This window comes from Pogona vitticeps, chromosome 15 (assembly GCF_051106095.1).
Source record: "Pogona vitticeps strain Pit_001003342236 chromosome 15, PviZW2.1, whole genome shotgun sequence".
Taxonomy (NCBI): domain Eukaryota; kingdom Metazoa; phylum Chordata; class Lepidosauria; order Squamata; family Agamidae; genus Pogona; species Pogona vitticeps.
In genome coordinates, this window is record NC_135797.1 from 3020504 (window position 1) to 3047113 (window position 26610).

Below are 26610 nucleotides of genomic sequence, written 5' to 3' on the forward strand. Positions count from 1 at the left end.
TACTGGCAATCTGGACTCGAGCTTTGCGGCTGACGAGGAGACCGTAACGATTCTGGGCAGTGCAGCTGTATTCTCCGGCGCTTGAATCTGTGGCATTGGCTGTGGCATCAGGACCCCCGCCAGCCCCTCCCCGGGGCCGCCGGTGGACGCTTTCCAGGTGAAGCGAGCCGTTGGCTAAGATGGCCGCGCGGCTATCATTGGAGAGGGGTGCGGTGTTGCGGTACCAGGTGATGGCGATGGGCGCCTCGCCTTCCACGTGGCAGTGCAAGAGGAGCGGCCGATCCCGGACAGCAATCACATCGCTGGGCTCCAAGACAAATGCCAGCTCTGAAGGGTGGGCTAGGCCTGTTAGGGAAAAACAAGAGAGCTTGGGACTATTTATTTATTTAGCGGAACTAAAGTTACTGTTAGTTACTGCTATCATCATCATTGTCGTCGTTCTATCTGGGAGGGGTGGGGGAAATCCATTGCCTTATGTATTAGCCTTGCCAGATCGGCACATCAAAAAAAAAATTATAGAAACATATTCTCTAGCTCCCCCTTGTGACCTGTTCTGATACTGCACATTGAAAATACTGGGCAAAAACAAAACAACTCTTCCCTGGCCACTTAAGACTGATAAAAGGATGGGATGAAACATGAAAAAACACCCTGGGAGGGGGACTTGGGACCAATCATCTGTGGAGACCGGGTCCCTGCTGTATATATTTTACATGTGCCAAGGTTATAGCACGCAGGCCACAACAAACGGAGGGGCGACAGTGCTCCTCTTCTGAGTCATGCTCCGCGATTCTGGTGCTAAGTCCCGTTTCTCTGTGTCCTCCTCTTCCGCCACCTTTCTCTTGCGTCCCCCCCATCAACTGACTCTGGCCGCTCACAAACAATGCCGGTAAACCGGAGCCATTAAGAGCCTCTTGGCTTCCAGGCGGGAGAGGCTGTGGAGCTTCAAAGCTGAATTCCCCAAGCCCCTTCGGCACCCTGTTGAGACCACAGCCCAGAGTCACTTCCATTCACAAAACCGTCTTGGCCGAGGCCCAAAAAATACCCCAGCCCCGCCGTGTCGCCCCCCCCTCCCTCTCTGCCTCCTCCACCTCTTTCTCTGATCTCTCCAGCAAGGAATGGCGCCCGGAAAATATACAGAGAGGCCCCAAAAGTGGAGGAACAGGGTGCACCGATGTTTCCAAAACCCCCACCATGCGCAGCCATGCTCCCGGGAATACACAAGTTCCTAGTCCCTCTTGTCAGGTGGCCCAATTCCCTGGAAAGGCTCAAGCCTTCTGCTGGTCTTCCACCCTCCCTAAATTAGCTCTACCGGAAAGTAGGGGAAGAGGAAGCCCAGATGCCAGAGGGACGGACTCCATAAAGAAGCCACAGGATCGGGTTTGGAATTGCTGAGCAGGGCTGTGGAGGAGGTTTGGAACACTCAGCATGGGTTAGAGAGAGTGTCTGGGGGGGCAATTTGGAGAGACAAACACAAAGCTCCATCCAGATTGACTGAATTTTGTAATCCTGGTTCAGCGCTCTAACCACTACACCGCCCTGTCTCTTGTGGCGCCATTCCTGTCAAGGCCACGCATCCTGGCTTGTAAAGTTTCTCGTCCTGAAAAAGCCCGGCCACCCCATGGACTAGGCACCCTCGGTGCTGTTCCTTCTCAGGCGGCAAAATTGCTTAGGCCGCCGTCTGTCCGAGGCTGGTTCTCCCCTCAACTTCACGGGCCTAACAGATGGAAAGCCCTCTCCGGGGGAGGTGAGAAAAACCCTTTTAGCCTCCTCGGGGAGCAAGCCCGGGCGGTTGCCACAATGTTAAACGCAGGGAGGGGATGACAATGGACTCTGTCGGTGTGAGGGGTGAGGTACAGGATCGTCCCCCCACACACACCAGCTTGACATCTTGATGGATGCCACCATTCAAGCCGGCCCTAGCAACGGCCTGGCGGGTCTGGCTGCCGAGAGGCATGGAAAGGGAGGGGGGGACAGAGAAGGAGGAACAATGAGCTGGGTCAGAAGGGGCCGAGGACGGGCCTATTGTCCCCCTCGCCCGACACAATGGCCCCCGGTTTCCTCATGCCCATCTGCCCGGCCCACGTGATGCTCTCAGGGTGAGGTTCCCATGACTTTCCCCCATCACTCAAACCCCATCACGGGTGCAAAGGTGAGCCCCAGATCTCTTTTGAGCCCTTCCACGCACCCCTCCCCAGAGCTTATGGTTGGACGTGGCTTTGGGGGGGGTCCTGCGGTCACGACATGGCGGCCGGTCCTACCCACCCCCCATGACACAGCTGAGGGAGAATGGATAAACCATTCAAGGTGGAGTCCCTGTTAAAGAACGGAAGAGCGTTCGTTTCCCTCAGTTCTGGCCTTCAGGCCCTCCAGGTAACCGTCCCACTTAGAGGAGACCCCCATTGAATCAATGGGATGATGGAACGGCTCATCTGCCAGCATTTAATCCAAGGGTTCGACATGACGTTTGGCTATCAACTGGATGTGGTGCCAGGCGCTGGCCACGGCTGAGCCACAAAAATTGACCCAAAGCTGCCCAGTTTCCCCCCTCCTCTAATGAAGGATGGGAAGACCCAATTATAAAAAAAAGAGGGATCATTTCCCACACACACACACACACACACACACACCCTTTTCAAGAGAGCTGAATTTGGGAGGCTGTAGCAATGGATTGTCTCCAGCAATGTGTTAAAGGCCTTCTCCTCCTCAGTTTTTGCTTTGTGTAAACAGGTGCTGCAGGCTTTTTGTCTGACTTTGAAAACCTACCACACCTGTTTAACCAGAAGCCCAGAGGAAAAAAGTGAGGGATGACCACAAAGCAACATCAACACAATTCCAGCATCTCCCAACGACTTCTGCATGTGAAAAAACAAAATTATTTTCCGTCTCCAGAGCCAGCAGCAAAAAATGCATCAGATCGCCACCCAAAATGGACCGTACAGAACACGGCATGGCTGTCTTGGGGAATAAAAGGGTTTTCCTTCAAGGAAAGAGTAGGCCACGAAAAGAAATAAAAATAAATATCTCTCCGTTGGTACAAAAGAACCCACAGATCTGGGTTCTTCTAATAGCCCCCATCTTGTATGTTGTTAAGATTCTCCATCACGCTTCCAAGAGCACAGGACAGATGGAGAACCATCCGAGAATTTTTTGAACCCCCTTCCAAAATCTCAGACAGCCCCTCAAACGCCATATGAATGCCCTAGAGCTGGTCTTCTCCTCATATTATATGTACTTCAGAAAATAACTCTTCCTCCCCACAAACAAAATTGAAGTTTTCGGGTTTATCCGTCAAGGTGGAAATGATATTGAAGTGTTGATTTCAATTCTGGGCAAAACTAACTTCCTTCGAGGGGCAAAGACAGTTGGAAAGCCCACCACCACCAGGAGGAAAAATCTAGAAGAAAGGCCATAACGGACACCTTAAAAAAAAGTTTTGTGGCACCCTTAAAGCTTGCACGTTTTATTTGCCATTATCCTTCCTGGACAAGTGCCCCCCCCCAAAAAAAAAGTTCTGTTCTAATTCTCCTGCAAGTAAAATACAGCTTGCTCTGGTCAGTCTCTCCAGAATTGCCTTCAAGGCAAGTTTGGTTAAACTTTGCTCTGGAAGCAACTTTGGAAATATTTCCGAATTTGCTCCTTCCTGGGGCAACTCAGCAGTTCGTCTCTGTGACCCGTGTGTCTCCCCCCACAGACATAAAAATAGACGGGTCATTGTTTGGTGGCTGTTCCAACCACAATAATATCAGAGAGGCTTGTAAGAGTCCACCCTCAAGACTTCTGGATTGTTAAGATGCTACCCACGAGTTTTTTTTAAGAGTCTACTCTGCACAAGGCTGGCCAACTTTTTCAGAATCGCGAAACTTTGGTGGTTGCCTCCCTTCCACGCCTTGCAGCGAGCTTCACAAGAAGATGGCGTTGGGCGACAGAAAAGACCGAAAACTCGTGCCCAAACTTGGAATCCGTTACTGGAGCGGCACATTTTTAATTTGCTTCCATAACTGATTTTTTTTTCCAGTCGCAATGGAGGGGTTAAAACCAACCAAGACGTTTTTTTCAGGGTTGCCATCTCTGATCAAAGCAACAGCTTCAAATTTTGGGGGGGACTGCGTTGTTCTTCCCATGCCAACTTTTATTAGTTTCTACCTATTGGACAACAAGACATTCTGGATAAACAGAGACTGTTTTTCTGTAGGGTATGTTGTATACATAGACATGTGTTTATTTAAACCCCTGGGGAGAATTTTAAATAAATGAAACACTATCAACATCCTGCAACCTTGTAGCAACAATCTTAGATTATTATTATTTTTTAGACACACGCTTTTGAGAACGTCACTCGAAGTTTCGTGTTAAATAAAACTTGCCGGTTTTTTCAGGCGCCATTTGGCTGCTTTTTTGCTAAAATCGGCTGTGGACGATGGGAGGTGTGGTTCAACTTGTTGGCAAGCGACGGAGTTCGGAAAAGCTGCATGTTTGCATATAATGAGTGAGAGTCTTTTTAAAAAATAAAACACCCTGTCCATGGAAAAACACCTATAGCTGAGGAAGCGAGGATTAGAAGACACAGAAAGGGCATCGTAGCCGTGCAAAGCAGCTGATTTGAAAGAAAGGTAGAAGGAAGTATTAAACAAGCTGGTATTTAGGGGAATAACCAGCATCTGTGTAGGTCTTTACATCTGCTTTTGCATTTAAGGAGCCCTTGGTTTTGGGGGAAGGAAACACCAATGAGCTGTGGTACCCAGGAGAACATACACAAGCCAAAATGCCTTTCAGACGTAGTTAACCTCCTGCTCCGTCAGAGATAGAAAGCAGAGCTGAAAAACCCAGTTTCTCTCCCGAAGCAAAACCTTAAAAAATATCCTTTTCTAGAGAAGAATCAATCTAGGAGTCAGGGAGATCTACATCCACCCTAAATCAGCTTCCGGCACAGAGGCAGCATCAAAATTCAAAAGGCAACATGATAGACGCAGGTGTCGTTGGAGTTGAGTCGCATCCTCCTGGAGCTTCACGCACAAAAACCAGTGGCCGAAACCAGTTCGTCCCAGTTCACGGGACCTTCAGTTGCCTTTCTGAACGACTGAACGGATTATGCTTTTGTCGAGGCGCCCAGAGAAAGAGGGAGCCTCAGTGGAAAGCGGCCCAAATTTCGTCACGGTCTCCGAAGAACTTCCCGAGGGAAAATCCTCATTCTTCCCCAGAACTATGGGTCTGTTTTTTTGAGCCCTCCTGACGCTCAAAGGACAGAAACAGCCCCTCTGTTCCATCCACAGACATGGCCCTAATTTCTAGTTTGTGGTTTCGGACAGCGAGGAAATCAACACATTGTTTCTCAGTGCAAAAATGATATATACGTTTGTAATTACTGAAAGGTTTCTCACCCACCAAGATTCCTGGCCTCAACTCACCAGAAAGCAAAAACAGATAAGAAAGTGTGTTAATTCTCTCACCCCCATCCCCTAGTCCTTTCTCTCATCTTTGCTCCCTTTAATTACTTTCCGAGTGCCATATCTACACTATCACGTCAGCCCATAACTTATAGCACAGAAACGCAGCCCCCCAAGAAGGCAGGAATCGGGGTCTCTCAGCCTTAACCCGGCAGGTTCCCACAAAATATTCAAGAAATAAACCATGCCCAAGGCAGAAGGTTAGGGACCGAGCATCCTTTATAAACACCCCGCTTGCCATCAAAAATTTTATTCCGAATTCCTCGCCGCCACTCATGCAGTTCCGGACCGTTTTTTTCTTTATCATTCCTTACCCACAAAGCCAGTACAATAAACACAGTGCGCATCGGCGCGCACACGGAGGGGGGGGGCTGAATACAAGAAAAGATGCATTTTAAAAAAAATCTACTCACCCCAACTTTGCAGAAAAAGCCCAAGGAAGAGCCAGAGAGGGTGCGTTGACATGCCCCAAATTTAGCAGGCCAGGTGGAACGAGCATTCAAACACCCACTTGAGGTTTTTAAAGAGGGGGGGGGAATTAAAAAAATCCAACACAGGTGTACTTGGACAGGAAAAAATAATAGAGAACTGGATCAAAGTTTCCACAGGGGGCTTAAGAAGCAGGGTAGCAGGCCAAGACCCCCATAGGCGTTCCTTATTTAATTTAACCCCCTTCCGAAAAGATATATATTAAACATTAAAAACCATCTTCTTTGGCCCAGACTTCAGTTGGAATCATGCCTCGTCTTCTTTCTCTCTTCCACTCCTGATTTTTGGGGAGATGCCCCCCCACTCCTCAGTCCGTCCCGGGCGGCTCTAACTTCACTGGCCTTCTAGACTAGTCCTTCTGGAAGGGGGCAGGCTGGCTTATTATGGATTCCCATTGTTTTCCCCCTTCTCTGAGCATCAGAGGGACATGGATACAATTGGGCTGGGGTACGAGGAGGAGGAGGAGAAGACGGAGGGAGGGAGGGGAGGATGTGAAAGGCAGCTGGGGAGGAGAACTACCCAATTACAACCTCGCATACAGAGAAGAGGCCACGACTGGTTCCTTCACCCCCATCATCTCCATCCCACCCCCCTTGGGAAGCATTGATGCATCTCAAGTCTCCATATATCAGCCCGTTTGCAGGGTCATAATACGGGGTAGAGCCGCGTTGGAGTCTCACTTCTGGACTGTGTGCGCTGCGCGTCCTATGCAGCCAATGGTGGGCATTCAAGAGATCTCTGCGCTTCCCCACGAGATTAACTCAGGATTCGCCGCAGGAGATTCTTGTTGCTCTAAGGTTTGGCCTGGCCCAGCGGTGGGGAAAAATAACAAACCTGCAAGCAAACCATCACCACCTATTTTCATGAGGACCAGAAGCTCCGTTTCAAAGCACGATGCCTGATTTCATCCTTTTAAACTTGTTTTTTAAAAATGAAAGCCCACTCTCTCTCTCTTTTTAAGGCTTGTCCTAGTTGTGAACATCACTCAACTGGGGGGTGTGTGTCAAAAAGCCTTAAATCTGGAATGCCAACACAGATCTCCTCTCCAATACCTGTGGCCATGATGCACCCTCAAGTCGCCTCCGACTCATGGCAAACCAGCCCCTTGAATTAGACTCAGTCTGGTTCAGGACCAGTGTTATAGGGTCTACAGGGTGTAAAAGAGAAAGCAAGTTTCGACCGATGTTTCCCTTAGTTGGAGTTCCCAGACACTCTTCAAGGGCCGTCCCATGATGAGTCCACTGCAGTACTCTAACCATCAGGCGACATTGCATTCCCCCAGGGTGGCATTCAAGCACACACAGATATGAAAACCATGGTGGTCCCCATCCATGTTACTCAGTGGGCGCTGTCCCGGGTACTGAACCCAAATATTTGAATCTGGGGAAGGTGAAGCGCCACCATTTCCCTAATTCTTGATGCAAACACTTCATTCTCTCCTTAAGGCAAAAGAGAGAGAGAAAGGTGAGGGATCCTGCATCACCTTTTTGACACTCGGGGGGGAAAAACACACTTACGTCCAGGGAACCCAGGATGCCCGACGGCCACCCCATCATCCTAGCATCCAGAAGTTTCCTGAAGCTCCTATTTCTGCTCATTCATATTTGGGCCCCCGTTTCCCCGCCGTGCCCACCCGTTGGCATGTAGCTGCTGTTTATTGCACACACTTTATCCATAAGTTCGTAGGAACCTCCAACTGCAGTTTTAGCGATAAAGACGGGAGATGAGACACCCAAGGTAAACGGGAAGATGTTTTTTAAAAGGCCGAGGAGAGGACCGAGCATCTGAGCTGTGGGCCGGCCGAAGTGTCCCACTTCATCTCTCTCTCTCTACCCCCCCAAAAAAACTTTTCCAGACCCTCTTATCCTATTAGCTCCTCTGAGAGCCCCTGCGGTTACCCGTGGCGACCAGGCCTACCCCCTTCCCGGGCTGGTCCTCCCAGATCCATTCATGGTGTCACTTTCACAAGCTGTTGGCCCCATTATCCCCTCACAATGGGGCAGCGAGCCCCTGGCCCCTTTTTATGGCCGAGGTGAGGGAAAAAGGGAGGGGGGGGAAAAGAAAAGTCTGGAAGGACAACAATAGCTGAGAGAAGAGAGAGAAAGGGGGGGTATTTCTCCGCTTGCGTCAAATGTGCCATTTTTTGAAAGTTTGGGTTGTTTTTCTAAGGACGCACCACAATCTTGGCAAATAAACTATTTTTAAAGCTTGCTTCTCCAATCAGTGGGATCTCAAGCCAAACTCTTGACCAAATAATTTAAAATAGGCCTTTAAAGGGAAGGCAGCATCCTCATCCCAAATATTGGGTTGTTCTCATGACCCTTTACCGTCATTATAGTTCATGGCGCTAAATGGCATTATTGCATTCTAAGAACATTTATTTATTTATTTATTTATTTATTTATTTATTTATTTATTTATTTATTTATTCATTCATTCATTCATTCATTCATTCATTCATTCATTCATTCATTCATTCATTGAATTTATATCCCACCCATTTAGTCGCCTGACTACTCTAACATAAGCCGCCTTCGGTCCTTTGGAAGGTGGGGTAAAATATATATTACAGAAATTTTGAAAATGAATTTTAATTTTCAAAAAAAACACACCTTCCCACCCGGCGTCTGAGAGCCACATACTTTGTTCCCTCTGTCAAAAGGTCTCACGACGGCCCTGTAAGGTGGGCCAGCACTAAGAAGAAAACCCCAGCCGAGTTTCGGGGGTAGCGAGAAAAGGCAGATGAAGCCAGGGTGCTAATCCATCATCCCGATCGCTTAAGCAGTTTGGAAAAACTCTAGCTTCTTTTTTATTTATTTAAAAGCTGGTTAAATCGCGCGCATGCCGGGGAAGGGGGGAAGGCAGCAGGAAAAGAGGAAACCTTGAACACAAGATGGACTGACTCCCAAAGGAAACCACAAGGGATCCAAAGAGATGAGTACAGCTCCTGAGGAGCGCTCATCCCGGGCGTCACTATAAAGCACATAACAAGTATAAAAGGGGTCACAGCACATGATCTGTATTTTTTGTGACTGGGGGTTGGAAATTCTGTTTAGAGGCTTGCTCAGTCCTTACTACTACACCTACCCCAAACTGGGCAGGGAAAGGAAAGCTGTTCCCCAAAGGGACCCTCGAATCATGTCCAAAGGGCTCCCACCTTGATCCACCGTCTAAGCCGGTCCTTTTTGTGTGCGTGTGTTCGTGTGCGTTGCAAAGCAAACTCTGTCTCGCCGAAGCACAATTGAATTTGCAGGCCATACGCACCAGGGAATTCAGTGAGGGTGTGTGTGTGTGTGTGTGTTTGTGTCCCATTTCCATCTTGGTTATCCCATCCCCCCACCAAAGCTGCTGCCTGGGGATTAGAGGCTCATGAATAAAGATGCCCTGGTGTGGAAGATGGCCCTCGGACTCCCTTACTGCTCCAGTGAGCCTCGAGGGACTCAGTTGTGGGTCGCCCATCAGCCCCATTTTGGGGGGGAAGGGGAATCCCTCATGGGAGACGCAGTGGGTTGATGGAGGGAGATTAAAATGACCGACAACCCACCCACCCCCATCATGCAAAGTTTTTTTGGGGGGGGAGAGTTTCCATCTGGAATTACGAGGCACAGAGTAAATCCAGGTTTAAAGGAAAGCGAACGGCTTAAGATGAAACACAAGAGGGAAACGCAGCCTTTTTCCCAGGTCATAGTAGCAGACCACAACGCCCATCATCCCCACTCCCCGGAAAGCAGGCACAGGGGCGATGCTGGGGATTAAAACCCTGAACCCACCGGCGAGCCTCGGATTCAGGAAAAGCACCAGGGTTGAAATTCTGAGCACACGATTCAAAGTCACAAACGACGGAAATTGGCTTATGGTTTTAATAAATCGGTTTCTCTTTGATCGCCCAACACGGGGCGATCGAGCCATCAAAGCAATTATAAAAGCAGTAAATAGTTTAAATCATGGGTAGAAAAACCAATGGCCTGTGAGTGTCTGAAGACGAAAGGGAGAAGATGATGAGACCATTTGGCCTCGAGAAAAGAGGACTGAGGGGAGATAGGAGAGCACTCTTCAAATCCTTGAAAGGGAGTCCGACAGAAGAGGGGGCAGGATCTGTCCACGATCACCCCAGAGTGAGGGACACATCATAAACGCCTCGAGCTATAGGAAGCCAGATTTCAGCTGAAGATCAGGAACAACTTTTCAACTGTTAGAGCAGTACGACAATGGAAATAATGGCCTCGGAGGGCGGTGAGCGCTCCAACGCTGGAGAGGCATTCGAGAGAAAACTGGACCTCCGTCTGTCCGATCTGCTTTGATTTGGGTTCCTGCCTTGAGCACGGGGTTGGACTTGATGTCCTTCGAGGGCCCCCGTCCAACCCTGTTATTCTCTGATTCTCCCACCAGAGATGTCCAGAGTGCAACTTGAATTTTGAGACCACTTATTTGGGGGTGCTGGTGAAGACGGATCGACCCGCACCCTTCTAAGGACTGAGAGAGATGGGGAAAAGGCCCCCCTCAGGCTTCAGAGGTAGCCCACGGATGATCGATCCATTACTCAAATTGATCCATGGATCTACTGTTCCATCACCCCATGGATAGAGAAACAGACAGGCGGGAAACAGAACGGCAGCCGGACTGATACAAAAAAAAAGGGTGTTTATTTGATGCTGAGAGTAGAAAAAAGTTTTAGAAAAATCACAACAGCAGGATGACAAGTTTTGTGGCTTCGTCATTCCCTCAACTCCCTCCACCCGGGGAATAAAGCTGGCCGCAGCCCGTCCCACCGAAGTAGAGCCAAAGAGCCTCAAGAGTCCAAAACTCAACCTTCCGGTTTCCCTGAAAACATCCCAGTGATCCGCGCCGGCGGTATGCTAAGCATTATCCGAGCCAGCTGCGTGACACTTTTGTAAGGTAGGCCGGCGTTCTTCGTGGGACCTGGAGGATCGGTGAGGAGGGGTGGCAGAGTCAAACTCTGGAAGGGTCTTCTTACAACTGGTGGTGTCTTCACTGCTCCAGGCTAAGTTTCGGAATGCGTTGGGTGTAATTTCAGAGAGACACACACTCCTTGGGCAGCCACGTTAAGATGCTCGGAGCTTCTTTAGAAAACCAGAAAGTAAGTTTCCCCAGTTCTGATTGGGGAACTGGTTCTAGCGAACTCTCTCCAGTGTTCGGTTCAAAACCCAGCGTCGGCCACTCCGGCTTGAACTACGAGGAACGAAAGCTGCTCCATCCCGCATGCCATGCTGGTCTCCCGACCCTAACGGGGCTCGCCGATGCCACCAGAGCGCCGGCCTCAACGTTGGGGGTTCAGAAGACCTGGCCCCGCTTGGTGACTCCCGCCGGCTGCGAAGCCACATCAGAGCACTTCCCTACCCCCCTGACGGGCAGAACCGGCCCGGCTAATTACCGGGTGGGATGGAAACCCAACTTCCTGGTTCCCTCAACAATCCCCCGAAGCGACGTCGTCCGTTGGGGTGGGGGGCATCAAGATGCTTCTGGACACACACACCCCGGCGCTTTCTGCACCTCCTCATCTCCATGGGGGAATCCCACCTCCCTCGTGCAAACAAAAAAATTAAATATAGGGTGAATAGACAAGCATGGATTCGTGCTCCTGGGGGCTTCAAGGAGAGGTGGTTTCAGCACGAGGTCCCAAAATATAAAAAAATCAGGAAATGGCAACTTCTAGTTTTGACTCTAATTCTTCTCATTTTTGTCGTCTCTGAGGTCGTGCGCCGAGGTGGGCTGGCGAGGGTGAGATGGGCTTCCAGGGCAGTTTCGGAGACCCACCAGCTTTATCAGCGTGGCTCCCCCGTGGCGAAGAGGGACGTGTCTGAACGCACAAGTGTTTCAACCAGCAAAGAGATTAAAGTCCAGGGAAGGGGTCAGGAAGATTGGAGGGAGGGGGTGCCACCCCTTCCATATCTACCGCCTGAGGCAGAAGCCTGGCTCTACCTAATGGCCGGGCTGGTCCTTGCTGAGGTACCGGGACGTGAGGGCGAATTGGGGGGGGAATCACGGCGGTAAAGCCCCGGCAGGCGAGCAAGATCGCCCTGCAGCATGGGCGGGGCTTCCAAGGGGGTGGAGTCATCAGGGAGAGGGAGGGGCCAGGCTAAAAAGCCAGCCTGGGTTTTTTTAAAGGCTGAGACGCAGGCGGAAGGGACCGCCAGCTCCCAGCATGCACTGCTCCCTCCGTTCCCCCCCCCCCCCGTGCATGGCACACGCCGGGATGGGGGTGCTTACAGGTGTGGGGGGGACATCCGTGGGTTACAACCGGATGCCCCCAGAGACAATCCCTTCCCAGATGCCCTGGCTGAGGGGCACGTAGGTCTTGGCGGCCTCGTCCAGAAAAAAGAGGGGGTCCGAGATCCGCACGGGGTCAAATCCTTCAGTCGCGAGGCGGACTTTCTTCTGTTTGAAGGTTTCCGTCACCTCCAGGTGCTCCTGAGGGGAAAGGAAAGAGGCCACGTTAACGGTGGGGGGCCACTGGCGCTTCCCCTTAATTTTTTTTTTAGAGGTGGCACTCCCATTTTCCTGCAAAATCCTTATTCCTGCAGCAGAAAACAAGATTTTTCCGGAAATAATGTTGTAGATCCTCGGAGAGCCGTACATGGCCACAGCCCATCATTTGCCTGTTCCGTAACATGGAAAAAATCTGTAACGTAACAGACAGCGCAACATCCTTCCAGCGCTCCCCGTTCAGGAGCTGCCTGGGGACGATGGGAGGTGTAGTACAGCCCAGTCTCCCCGGCGCTCCCCTCCCCCACCATGGGAAACCACAGGGAGGACAAGATCTCCTTACCTGAATACGCAGGAAGCGGGGCCGAGCGTAGGGGGGCAGAAGCTCTGTCACGTGCGTGTAGAGTTCGGCTCCGTCGAACTCGTGGCCCGGCTGAAGCACCACCGTCGCCATCCCGGCCCGGCCTTCGTACCCTAGAAGGGTCAAAGCAGGAAACTTTTAATTAACACTGCAGAAGCTCCAAAGCTTTTGACACGTATCACCCCAAGGGGGCGCTGCTAGAAGCTGGCAACGATCTCAAAGGCCAAGCAGAGAACTTTGGATGCTAGTTGTCGACCCTTGTTTAATTATATTTTAGTGCCCCCCCATACTGCTTCTACCTCGACCCTCAATGGCACTCCCTCAGCGGGAGGTACCTGGGACGGTGACGCCATAGACCGTGACTTCTTGTAGGCTCTCCAAGGTGCCCAGAATCTCGCTGACTTCCGTTGTGGCGACGTTTTCCCCCTTCCACCTGTGATAGTGACGGAGGAAGAGTGGTACAGGGTTAAGACGTGTTGCGGGCAGAGCAACCTGTTGACAACGCTGCTTGGAAATGGGGCTTTCTTTTTGAGAAAATCCCAGAACCCCTCAAGCCCAAGTTCTGCATTTTGATTGGAGAAAAGGGGATGTTTAGGGGTTATACTCCAAAAAAGTTGAACGAGCCACGAACAAGCCACAGAGCACATCCAACACAGCAAACCTAGAGATCTCGCATAAATCTGAGGGCATATTTAGTCAGTTCTAACTAGAGAACTGTCTGGCTGTAGATTTAAGAATCTTTCATCTGTTTGGTTTTTCATTTTTAAAAAAGCAATTTTTGAGGATCATTTTGCTTGTTCCATGGATTTGCAAACAAATTCTTCCTCCTTTGTGACTCTGAAGCAACTGGAGAGAAAATTCTCTTTTTTTCTTCCAAATTTCTCCTCAGAAAAACTTGCTTTAACAGCGTGTGCCCCCTTGTGGTGAACTAAAAAAACAAAAAGGTTAAGAAACATATAAATATAGATGTATATTATAGATATATTTGGCCTCAGATGGGTCGTGTCCCCCCCAAAAAAAAGGTTCCTCAAAGAAAGCTTTCCTAAAATGACTGCAAACATTTAAAAGGTTTCACACTTTGCAAAAATAAAAAATAGAAAAAAACAGTCCAACAGAGCTTCTAGATTGTATTGTTGAATGCATTTTAATTCTCCGATTATTGTTTAGTTTATTTTATGATTTGAGCTGCTTATGATTTTACCATTGTTTTGGTCAGTTCCTGTTGTAAACGTTGGCTAGATATATAAATTGAATGAATGAATGAACGAACGAATGACCAAGAGCTAGAGAAAACACCAAGAGAGAGCAGGAAGGCAGACAAAACTTTATCGGAAAACTGAGGTGATTTCTTTATTTAAAATATTTTTTAAATAGTTTATATTTATTTAAATTTTTTACCCTGCCTTTCTCCTCAGAAAGGACCCTTTTAGACCGTGAAAACACAATATTAAAGCTAAACACAGTGAATTTATTCAACAATTGAACGAATAACATGAGACTAAAAATATTAGTCAGTAAAGCATGACTAAACTGATTCAGGAAGGGGCTTAGAGGTAAACGAAGACGGATGAGAATAAACAAGGAGGAAACTGAGGCAGAGGGAAATCTAGCACCGGATATGGGATTCAGGAAGTCGGGGTTGAAAAAAGGAACTTTTTCCAGCTTGGGGAAAGGGGGCAGCAAGGGAGAGGAAAATTAGAGCATATTTGGGGGCGACAGAGGAAAACAAGAAATTCCTCCAATCCTAACAAGAGTGTGCTGCCACTAGTTCAAGCCGCAAAACTTCCAGCGCAGTTCCCATTTTATGGGGAACGTGTGTTCGAGTCTTCATGACTACAGTAATGCAACTTTTCCCTCACCAGCCTCAGACAGAAAGAAGCAGACCATTTTAAACCTGTTTCCCATTAACTCTGCCCCAACTGTGAACTGGAATATGTCTAGACCATAAAAGTCTGACACTCTGTCTCCCGACACGTCTGGGACAGTTATGCAACTCCTAGTCAGAACATAACATCTCCAAATTCTGCTTCAGGTTTCCTTTTGGGTCTCCCCGCACGCTAAAGGCCAGACACGCAGCAGGAAAGAACGTCCTCCCTCCTGAGAAAATATCTTACGGGACCACAAAACAGAAGCGTACCGGAAGGTGTCTCCGATGCGGTCCCAGAAACTGATAAACCCTCGGCCGTCCAGAACCATCAGGTCTCCAGTGTTGAAATAGGTGTCCCCCTCGGAGAAGACGCTGTGGAGGAGTTTGGCTTCGGACAGCTCCTGCCCTCCAGCGTAGCCCAAGAAGGGTTTCTGGGGCGTCACTGGCCCGATCAGGAGTCCCGGCTCGCCTGTAGCCCGAAAGCAAGAAAAGACAGAATTATCAATTGGGGGGGGGGGAGAGAAAAACAGGATTGTGTCCTTTGGAACTCCCTGCCACTGGGAACGGGCCCTCTTGGCTCACCCGGGGCAACACGAAGACACCGTCCATTTTCATCCCTTATCGGCGCTCCCTGGGGCACGTCGTATCGGATCACCTCGAAGGGGTTGAAGATCTGTGGGGGAGAATGATGATAATCAGAGGCAGTGTGGGCTAGTGGTGGGAGCAAAGGCGGGGAACTATGATTCCCAGCGTTCCTCGACACTGGCTGTACTAGGTGGGGTTGATGGGAGATGCCATCCAACCCTTTTTTTTCAGACCGCCACGCTCTGCCCGCACAGGGCGTCCCGGCCCGCGGACCTCACCTTATAAAGCCACGAGGAACGGCCCACGGCGCCCACCGTGCCGGTGTAGTTGAAGAAGGTGACGCTGCCTTCCGTCATGCCGTACGTCTCCACCACCCGCACCTCCCCGAACCTGCGCCGGAACTCCCGCCAGACGTTCGGCCGCAGCCCGCTCCCTACCGCCATGCGCATGCTGTGTTCTCGATCCTGCGGGCTCTGGGAGAGAGAGTAAACATGGGCACCCAGGAGTTGGAGGGGAGCCACCGAATCAGGAAAAGTCACAACCCGCCAGCCTCAAGGAGCCCCCTGCGCTCTCTCTCCCCCCCCCCCGGTCCCTCCTGGTACTCAACCTGCGGCTGGTTGACGAGATAGCGGCATAGCTCCCCGATGTACTGGAAGACGGTCACACCATAGCGCCGGCAATCCGGCCAGAACTGGCTGGCAGAGAATTTCTTCTTCACCACGCAGGTGGCACCTAGCAAGAGAAGAGTCTTGAGCCAGAAAGAAGGGACAGGGGCCAAATAAAGCCAGCAGATGGCTGCTGCTTAATTTGCTGAAGAAGGCATCTGACACAGCGTGGTGTATTAGCCACAGCATTACAATGAGGCTTGCTGTACAAGAGGACCTCCATATCCATGGGGTACCGCTTCCCAGCCCTTCCGCGGATGCTGAAAAAGGCAGATAACAGCAAACACTCTTTTAATAGCAAACCCTATACCCTTTAATAGCAAACCCGGATCCCCAAGACAGCAGCCTCGGGAAATCCCACGCTCCTTCGGGGCCAGGCCTTCCGTCTTTCTCTTTCCACCTGCTCCTCTTCCTTCTTTCTCCATCCAACCACCCTGCCGGTTTGAAGAGGAAAAGAGGGAATCCCGCCCGCGACTGACCAACCTACCGATGCCGAAAGCCCCGATGACTCCCAGAAGGCCGCCGGCCATGTGGTAGAGAGGGAGGGCCACGTAGATCACGTCCGAGCTGGACGCCCCCACCAGGTCGTAAAATCCTAAACACAGGACGGCTTTCAGGTGGCTGATCCGCGCTGCCTTGGGAAGCCCTAGAGAGAGAGGGGAAAGGAAAGAGGGTGGATGGAGGTGCTCCAAGTCAGAAGCTCTGCACCCAAGTTGTCTTGACATGGTCTTCAAGAACATCTGGAGAGCTTCGTGATGCCCACCATAGATATAGACAAGGGGTTCCCAACTTTGGGTCCCCAGAGGTTCTTGGACTACAACTCCCAGAACTCCTGGCCGGCCCAGGGAATTGGTGAAAAGTCTTCTGGGACTGGTAGTCCTGGAACACCTGACTTCACCCACCACGGTGGGTGAAGACCCTACCTGTGGTCCCGGAGGTGAAGATGTAAAGGCAGGTGTCGTTCCAGTTCTCCGGGGCAGAGAGTTCGGAGGGGACCGGTTGGTCCGAGGCATCATCCAACAGACTGTCCAGGCTGGTGACTCCAGGAGGGTAGTTCCCGGGGCCCAGCACCCACACGTCCACGCCCGCTTCTTCGAGACTGGGCAGGATGGGCAGCACCGCTTCAAAAAGATCTACCAAGGCAGGAGAAGGAGAGCATGAGAGAAGGTAGAGCTATTGGGGGGAACTACGAATCAGCATCTGCATGGAAGGGATGATGGCTGCCTCTCCACAGGTACGGTTTTTGAGAGCAGAACCGAGCGAGTGACGGGGAAGCTTGAAAGACATTCTTAGCCTATGACTCCCATCAGCCTTAGGCAACACAACCAAGGGCGAAGGACGCTGGGAGATGTAGTCCAACTGCATCTGGAGGTCTGACTTTCGCCTTTTCTTCACCTTTTAATTTCTCAAAGATCCACAAATGTAATCTACTGTATTTTCTGTGTATAAGACGCCCCCATGTATAAGACACCCCCTTTTTCTAATTCAAAATTTAAGAAATCTAAGTGGGGCTTAGCAAGTGTAGGGGAGAAGGGATCAAAGCACTGCAGGATCGCTCTGATCCCTGCTTTCCCCTCCACTTGTTTTTGTTCTCTCCTCAGCTTACTTCCGTGTATAAGACGACCCTCAATTTTTAGTCTAAAGATTTTAGACAAAAGTATAGTCTTATACACAGAAAAATATGGTGATGCGAAACTTTGTAAGAACAGCCTGAAATGGGGGTCACACCAAAAGCGTCTACCTAACTCAGCAGCCTACTTTCCCCAAGATGATGATGATGATGATAATAATGATAATAATAATGATAATGATGATGATGATGATGATAATAATAATAATAATAATAATAATAATAATAATAATAATAATAATAATAATAATAATAATAATAATAATAATAATAATAATAATAATAATAATAAAAAGATGATGATGATGATGATGATGATGATGATGATGATGATGATGATGATGATAAAAAAAACCAGGGCATGACTCCAAACCTCCCCAGCCATCCAACTCTCAGTGCCTGCTACTTGCAGGTAGACTGCCATGGAGCACAGAGTATCTATCCTTAGACACCACCATTAATAAATATGGATGGGCTGGTCTACCCGAAATCTCGCTATCAGAGGCCTTTGTGCTTGAACCAGTTCAGAAATCCTGTCCTAAACCAAAACAAGAGCTGGTGATAAGGAATCAATAATCAAACCCTCACAGTGGTGACATTCCTTCGGTTGATCGTGCCGGGAACCTTGCGTTTGAAGAACACTGGCTTCCGAGCTTCTTGGAAATATTTATTTCACTGGTTTATAACCATTTTCCCCACACTGGGGCCCCAAAATTTAAACCAATCCAGGTAAATCAGCATCAGCATCATAGCAAATCAAACAGAAATTTATAAACCATAAAACCCAGCGGGAATGTTCAAAACCCACTCGAAGAGCACATTTTGTGGGTTGTAAACCCCACGACGATTTCTTAAAAGCCCTTTTCTTAGTCGTGATAAAGTTCCCCGAACATTTTAACTTCTAGGACAGAAATCTCTGGACAAGAAAACAACCCCTTGCCTCACATACGGCCGTCAGCCACCAGTTTTTCCTCAAGTCCTGGGGAGAATACGTGCCACACGTAGTAGCCACCAGGAAAAAACAGTTGCCCGTTACGTATGTGTGAGAGGGATCTTCACTCATTTGCCCGGCCAGGACCACGTTTTCGTGAAAGGGGCTTTGAGGCCAACAGATCCCATGCGCTCCCAGGGCTAACGGCAAGACAGGGTGCTTTTGGGTGACCTTCTGGGCTCAGATTCCCTGGCCAGTTTCCTGCGCTGGCCCCAAATCAGGGTCATTAGTCATGGTCAGCCGCCGCCCGCCATCGGGCCTGCATTCCAAGTCGCCAGCCCAACAGTTATGACCCAGTTTGATCCCCGCTCTCAGCTCGCCCCTTGCAACAACAATGCCTTCCCGTTCGTTAGGATGCCCGAGCAGCCCAAACATCAGGTCGCGAAAGGGGAATTAATTAAGAGATTCCAATCACCCCAGTGCAGAGGAAGCTGGCCAGCCTGGGAAACCATCGGGAGACACTTTGGTGATTCAGAGCTAAAGGTCGCCGAGGAAGGGGGGGAGGGGGGGAAGGACCAGAAATAAATAAATAAATACGGCGTCAACAATGAAGGAAGTGTTCCGCTCTCTTTTCTGAGCGAGATCTCAGGCCAAATTCGCACGGCGTGAGGCTTCATTCGGGTACCCAAAGAAAATGAGGTTAAACAGAGCAGCTGCATAGCGCTACATTGCAGGTATAGGTGCATAGCGCTATATGGGAAATGTATAAATAGGCAAAAGGAACCAGCTAATTTATAAGTTGTAGATCTTATGTATTATGGCACCGTATGAGCTGAACACCCCTTCACGGATTGCTGCCTTGTTGTGGCGAAGGGGCTTGAGTCATTCAGAGAATCTATGGGCTATGCCATGTAGGGACACCCAAGATGGACAGGTCATAATGGAGAGTCCTGACTCAATGCAATCCACCTGGAGTAGGAACTGGCAATGCCACTCCAGTATCTCTGCCAAGAAAACTCCATGGACAGAAACAAAAGGCTAAAAGATGTGATGCTGGAAGATGAGCCCCTCAGGTCAGAAGGTGTCCAACATGCTACTGAGGAAGAGCGGAGGACAAGTACAAGGAGCTCCAGAGCTAATGAAGTGGTTGGGCCAAAGCCGAAAGGACGCTCAGCTGCAGACGTGCCTGGAAGTGAAAGGAAAATCCAATGCTGCAAAGAAAAATACTGCATAGGAACCTGGAATGTAAGATCTATGAACATTGGGAAGCTGGATGTGGTCAAACAGGAGATGGCAAGAATAAACATTGACATCCTGGGTGTCAGTGAACTAAAATGGACGGGAATGGGAGAATTCAATTCAGATGATTATCATATCTACTATTGTGGGCAGAAATCCCGTAGAAGGAATGGAGTAGCCCTCATAGTTAACAAAAGAGTGGGAAAAGCTGTACTGGGATACAATCTGAAAAATGACAGAATGATTTCATTACGAATCCAAGGCAGACCTTTCAACATTGCAGTAATCGCAGTTTATGCACCAACCACCGATGCTGAAGAAGCTGAAATTGACCAATTCTATGAAGATTTACAACACCTTCTAGAATTGAAACCAAAGAAAGATGTTCTTCTCATTCTAGGGGACTGGAATGCTAAAGTAGGGAGTCAAGAGATAAAAGGAACAACAGGTAAGTTTGGCCTTGGAGTTCAAGACGAATCAGGGCAAAGGCTAATAGAGTTTTGTCAAGAAGCTGGTCATCACAAACACTCTTTTCCAGCAACACAAGTGATGACTCTACACATGGACATCACCAGATGGGCAATACCGAAATCAGATTGATTATGTAGCCAAAGATGGAGAAGCTCTATACAGTCAGCAAAAACTGATCATCAGCTTCTTATAGCAAAATTCAAGCTTAAACTGAAGAAAGTAGGAAAAGCCACTGGGCTAATCAGGTATAATCTAAACCAAATCCCTTATGAATGCACAGTGGAAGTGAAGAACAGATTTAAGGAACTAGATTTGGTGGACAGAGTGCCTGAAGAACTTTGAATGGAGGCTTGTAACATTGTACAGGAGACAGCAACAAAAACCATCGCAAAGAAAAGGAAATGCAAGAAAGCAAATTGGCTTGTCCAGTGAGGCCTTACAAATAACAGAGAAGAGAAGGGAAACAAAATGCAAGGGGGTTACAGAAAATGGAATGCGGACTTCCAAAGAATAGCAAGGAGAGACAAGAGGGCCTTCTTAAATGAAATTGGAGATATTAAAGGAGCATTTTGTGCAAAGATGGACATGATAAAGGACGACAACGGCAGGGAACCTAATAGAAGGTTCAAAATTGGGAAAGGAGTACGACAAGGCTGTATATTGTCGCAAGACGAACTTATATGCAGAATACATCATGCGAAAGGCTGGACTGGATGTTGAGCTTCAAACCAGTTTTTGTGCTCTCTTCTTTCATCCTCATTAAGAAGTCCTTTAATTCCTCCTCACTTTCTGCCACCAAAGTGGTATCATCTGCATATTTGAGGTTGCTGATATTTGTTCCAGCAAAATAAATCACCAAGAAGTTTGGAAAGGTAGCCTTTTGGGGGGGGGGAGTCTGCACACACACACACACACACACCCAGATCTCCACCAGGCCCCCTCCCCAGTTTTTCCCCCCACCTCTCCCCCCCCAAACCTACTCAACTAAGATCATGGCCACTGGTCCCATCATCTCCTGGCAAATAGAAGGGGAAGATATGGAAAAGCCCCTGATGATGGGAAAGTGTGAAGGCAAGAGGAGAAGGAGATGACAGAGGACGAGATGGTTGGACAGTGTCATCAAAGCTACCAGCATGAATTTGACCCAACTCCAGGAGGCAGTGGAAGACAGGAGGACCTGGTGTGCTCTGGTCCATGGGGTCACTAAGAGTCGGACACAACTTGACTAAACAGCAACATAGCGCTATATCAACTATGGGAAGGGAGGCCCACACAGAATTTTAAAAAACCAAAACCACCTTTTTGTGGGCCATAATTCTATTCGCAAGACGAAGAAGGGCTGAATCCATCAGTAACCAAGCTAACTAAGGTTTCTCCTTAACGAGAGAGGCTGCGGATAAATATTTTAAACAAATAAATAAATTCGGTCACACCTGTGTGCCGTTCAAAAAATTCCGCTGCACTCCATGCAGGCAGAGACACACCGAGTGTCCCACTTCTCTGAGGAGGCTCCCTGTCGCCTCCCTGTATGTGGGCACACCTCCTTCCAACCAGCCTCTTCTTCCCCCCATGTAGGTGAAACTCTGGCGGGTGTAACAGGAGCACTGAGCTATGGGAGACAGGAGATGGCTGGCTGAGGTCCGAAGTGGGTGGCCGATGTGTCTCTGGAGGAGTCCCTGCACAGAGGCAGAGAGCCACCTTTCAGCGATGAGACAATGCTCGTCTCAGGTGCCTGCATGTTCCCTCCCACTGGTTAAATAAAGACACTTCTCCAAGAGCGAATGGATAGTCTAGGTTCAGCTTGGGAAGCCCATCATGGGTTGGAGGAGACCACCTTCCAGGCTCGCCCCTGGGGGCCAAAATTCTGCTAGCCACCGCCAGGAGGCGAAGGCAACCCTCTTCAGCAGCTACATGAATACACCTTTACTCCTCAGTTGCTCCATCCATTTCCAAAGGGGCTTTGCAGCCCAATAAGCGGTGCCAAGACTGGCACCCCGTACCCAAGCAAAATAAATCACCAAGAAGTTTGGAAAGGTAGCCTTTTTGGGGGGGGGGGAGTCTGCACACACACACACACACACCCAGATCTCCACCAGGCCCCCTCCCCAGTTTTTCCCCCCACCTCTCCCCCCCCCAAAAAAAACCTACTCACCGTCCTCCACCAGGAGCGCCCGCGCCTCGCAAGCGCGCAGGCAGTGGAGCAGCGCGCCCCGGCGCAAGCCGGTGCCCAGGAAAGCCGTCACGGCGCCCAGCTTGGCCAGGCCGATCCAGGCCCAGACGAAAGCCGGCTGGTTGCCCATCAAGAGGGCCACCACTAGCCCCTTGGGGAGGCTCTCCTCCGGCCCCCGCCGCCGCCACACCGCCTGCAGCGCGCGAGCCACGCGGTTGCTTTCCTGCTCCGCCTGGGCGTAAGTGAAGCTCCGCTCGCCATAGCGGAGGAACAGCTTGCCCGGCGGCTGGGCTCGGGCCAGCGGGCCGAAGCGTTGGGCCAGGCTCCGCGGGTCCCCGCGCAGGAGCCGTCGGCTGCAGCGCCAGGCGCGCAAGAGGAAAGCCGCGTCGGCCCACGCGTGGGGCCAGAAGACGCGCCAGGCCAGGAGAAACCCCAGCCAGAGGCTGGTGGTGGCCACCACCAGCAGACCCCCGGTGGCCCACATCCCCGGGAAGATGGAGAGACCAGAGGCGGTGGCGCGCAAAAAAAGGAGGGGGAGGCGGCCGGGGTACCAGCCGTCTCCAAGCGCTGGGGCGCACGGAGAGCTGGCGCTTGGAAGAGGAGAAGGAGGAGGCGGAGATGGAAGGAGAGGGAGGGAGTGGGAGGCGGGCGAGGGCTTCTTCAGCCAGCCAGCCCCGCCTCTGGGCTCCGAACAAGGGGGGACTCCCCCGGGCTGGGCTCTCCCCACCCCACCTGGCTGGCTTCCCCGTGCGCCCTGGCCAGGTTGGAAAGGGAACCGAGGCCAGCGCCAGTGTCAAAACAACTTGGGCACCAGCGGAGGGGGGGAGAGGCGCAGGAGGAGGACGCCTCGGGGGCCACTGGGCTCCGAAAAGAACTTCCTTTTCTTTTTTTTTTAAACAGATCGATTATGAAACGAACGCTTGGCTGCGCAAAAGGGACCCCAAGTTTGCCTCCGGAGGCTCCCCACTGGCCAGGCTGCGCCTCGCGTCTTCGGGGGTCGAAGAAGCCACGCTGGGACCAAAGGTGGGGCATCTCCAGCCGCCTCCCAGGGTTTTCGGAGCGAGCCTTGTTTTCTTCTTCATCTTATCTCATCTCTCTCTGTTTTTACCCCTTAAAAAGGACCCAGGGCCGCGGACATCATTAAAAAAGACCACGTTTTAAAGCTAAAGCAGGAGGTGTAACAAATACTGGGAAGGGTTAAACAGACAAAGACTTAAGCAAAATACATCCAAAGCCACAAGGCACAACCCTCTATTGAAGAAACCCATTCAGGCATCCGTTCACTCACTCAGGGAAAGCCTGCCTGGAAGAGAGAGGACTTTGCGATGGGGCCAGCCAGTGGCAGGGAGTTCCAGAGGCTGTGAGCTTTGCTTTGCTGAAGGGCAAAAGTGGCAGGCATTGGGTTGTATCTGCTTTGCTTGCAACTGCCGGGCTGGAGACCTTGACTCGCCCTCTTTCTCCATTTGGGGGTGCTTCAGGGCAAACAAGAAAATATCTTAAAATACAGTGATATGTCTGTTTTCCTTTCTTCGACCAAGGGCCAAAGGTCCCCCTATTTTGCCGAGCTGGCTTCCAGCTGGCTGTTCAATGTTCAAGAAACTTTTTTTTCGAGGGGGGGGGAGATCTTAAATTTGCATGTCTAGGAATGCAGCAAAGAGAGAGGGTCTAGGACTCCGCTGCCCATCAGCCAGCCGGGGAAAAGATCAGGATCATGGGAACGGAAATGCGGCAAGATTAGGAAGACCAGGTGCTCCTCAATCCGGGGAGTGGAAAATGTTACGAACACAGCACGCCGTAACGTCTGTCTCGTAAGGTAGAGCCACAGTATTAAACCCATTTCACAGATGATAGAGGTAAACTGGAAAAGAATCCCACAGATATGAAGGGCCGAGTTCAGATCCTGGTGTCTTGGGCCAGACCTGGGATAGCCATGAGCGTCAAGAGACTTTGGAAGGAAGGCCAGCTATGCTTTCTGCAAAGCAGGATGTGCTGGCCTACAAACCCCATCATCCCTTAGCCGAGCTGGTTTGGGGAAGATGGGAGCTGTCATCCGACACAAGTGGGGACCACCCATTCGAGGAGACGTTTGGAGTCGAATAAACAGACCGATGCTCTTGAGTTGAGGAGAAGCTGTTTTCTGTTCAGGGCGGGTGATAATTTCATCAGCAGAAACAGAAGAAAAAAATAAATAAGACATGTGATAAGGAGTTGCTTGAACAGCTTTTCAAAAGTAAACTGGAGCGGGTCGAAAGCATCTGATCTCAATCCGTGCAGCAGGACTTTAATCTTTGGCATTCCCTTGGGGCTGTTGTGATGCAGAATACGGTCCACCGCCAGGCCTATACGGGCAGAAAGAACAGTCCTGTCCGCACCAAGCCAAAAATCCACAGGTGGACAGTTTGGAGACCAACAGAGAGCCCTCGACAGTACGCAAGCTTCAGAGTTCTGCAGGACGCTTCATTGGGTGCTTTGGCAAGGTATTTCCCAACCACTTGGGACGATAAAGCCTTCTGTGGTAATCCCAAGTTTGCACCCAAAATTTGGAATGCCCGGAAACCCGATCAGTGGGCAAAATGTTAAACAACTCCCTAATGACTGTGAACTGCGAATTTGAGTGTTCGTAAGTGATAAGCTTTAAATGCTGTCTTTTAATGATGGAAGTCCCGGCTTGGGTCCTTTTCAAGGAGAAAGGCTGGGTAAAAAACAATTTGAAATAAAAGAAACATTATTTGACACCAAAAGGGCCTCCTATAACTTGTTCCTACTTTGCTACAGGGCAGTTTGGCCTTCCTCTTTTAACTTTTTCTTTTTTTAATCCCATAATGGAACAGGCCCGGGGCTAAACAAACAACTTTTTTTTAAAAAAAACACACCCGTGTTAATTCTCTGGTTTGCCAATTCAAGCTGGAATTGTCGGTGGCAGGGTTTTCAAGTGGATTCCTCTGCCACCAAGAGCCAGTTTTTTTCCCCCTCCCTCCTTCCTCCGCCCTCCAAAAATCCAGCTCAAACTACTGTTGAAAAGTGTGTTTTTTGGGGGTTTTTTTGGCAACTGGAAAGGGCTCCTAACCTTTCCCCTACTTAAATCTCGCTGGAGTTTGTCGGTGTGGGTTGTTTCCCCCCTGGCCTTTTTTTCTTGCGGCCGGGCGACTCTTCCTACCCTATGAGTTGCAGATGTTTGGAAAGGAAACCGGGCCACTGAAAAGATACTTCTGCAACTCTTTCTGTTCCTCTTTCTTCCTCGGCTCTCCGAAAAGAAAAAAACAACAACTCGGGAACATTCCTTCCTTCCAGGGAAGCTGGGGTTGGTGCCAAACCCACAGGCACACAAAAAAACTGGGTTACAAGCCCCTGCTTGTTGGTCAGAGCAATTGGGGGGGGGGAAAGACAGTTCCTTATTAAAGATGAAAGAGGTACGCCCTGATTTATTTGCCGGGGGGGGGGGGAAGCAACATTTCGGTGGGGAGAAGAGGCACCTTTTCCGACAACTCGGGATCTTTCGTTGTCGTCTTTAGAACGGCAGAGCTGGAAGGGATTCGAAGGATAATCGAGTCCGGCCCCAGCGGGGAATCGAACTCCCGACCTTCAGCCGGAGACCTCAACCACTAAGCAACCTCAGGCGACTGGGGAACGGGGAGGGTCTCACGAGTTTGTTCGTAAGGAAGGACTCGACTGAGCCGCCTGGACCTGTGATCCAAGCGTCGTAGTTGTTCTGCTCGGCAGCTCTCTTGTTGCAGACAGGAATGGTCTTACGGGGAGGCCTCCAAAGCCACCCATTTTGGTGGAAGTGAAATTACTGTCCCAGAGTAACTACAGAGAAAGAGCGGTCACTTCCACATGCTTTTGCTTTCTGGGAATTATAATAATCACATCTTGGAAATCCAGATCCTCTGAAACACTGAGCCTAGCCTGTTAAGGAGGCCCCGGGGGGGGGGAGGGGAATCGAACTCGTGATCCTTGGCTCACCACCTTAGATTTGGTATCAGTGACGGCTTAAATAATCTCCCTTGACGTCTCCTTCATGTCAAATGTTTGAACAAGCCTATTGTTTATTTAGGACCATTCATTTAAACAGACGCGATACATCCTGCGATTGTTAACGAATCCTCTTGAAGCGGCTTTGTCTTATGTAAACTCTTCTGGCCTAAGCGTTAAGTCGCTTTGCTTCTAACATCTGGCTTGTTTTTATTTTACTTTTTTTTTGGCCTTTTTTCCCTGCTCCCTCCAAAGTTTACCTCATCTGTCATTAGGGCTACCTTACAAATTAGGGGCTTCAGCAAAATCATCAGATTTAACACCCTGCCCAGTCCTGAA

General features: G+C 50.0%; 1 protein-coding gene and 1 long non-coding RNA gene across 2 annotated transcripts; one reads left to right on the forward strand and one right to left on the reverse strand.

Annotated features, from left to right (window-relative positions):
- Nucleotides 1–10557: 10557 nt before the first annotated feature.
- Nucleotides 10558–22921, reverse strand: SLC27A3 (solute carrier family 27 member 3). Its single transcript, XM_020810809.3, has 10 exons — nucleotides 22282–22921; nucleotides 16782–16991; nucleotides 16346–16504; nucleotides 15801–15925; nucleotides 15472–15666; nucleotides 15191–15281; nucleotides 14879–15077; nucleotides 13077–13174; nucleotides 12724–12854; nucleotides 10558–12365 (listed from the first exon to the last, which is right to left on the reverse strand). The coding sequence occupies exons 1-10, from the start codon at nucleotides 22781–22783 to the stop codon at nucleotides 12189–12191; spliced, it is 1887 nt and encodes a 628-aa protein (XP_020666468.3). The 5' UTR covers nucleotides 22784–22921; the 3' UTR covers nucleotides 10558–12188.
- LOC140702765 (uncharacterized) lies at nucleotides 22402–25040 on the forward strand. Its single transcript, XR_012082023.2, has 2 exons — nucleotides 22402–22537; nucleotides 23200–25040. It is a non-coding gene; the product is annotated as an uncharacterized LOC140702765 (long non-coding RNA).
- Nucleotides 25041–26610: the final 1570 nt, after the last annotated feature.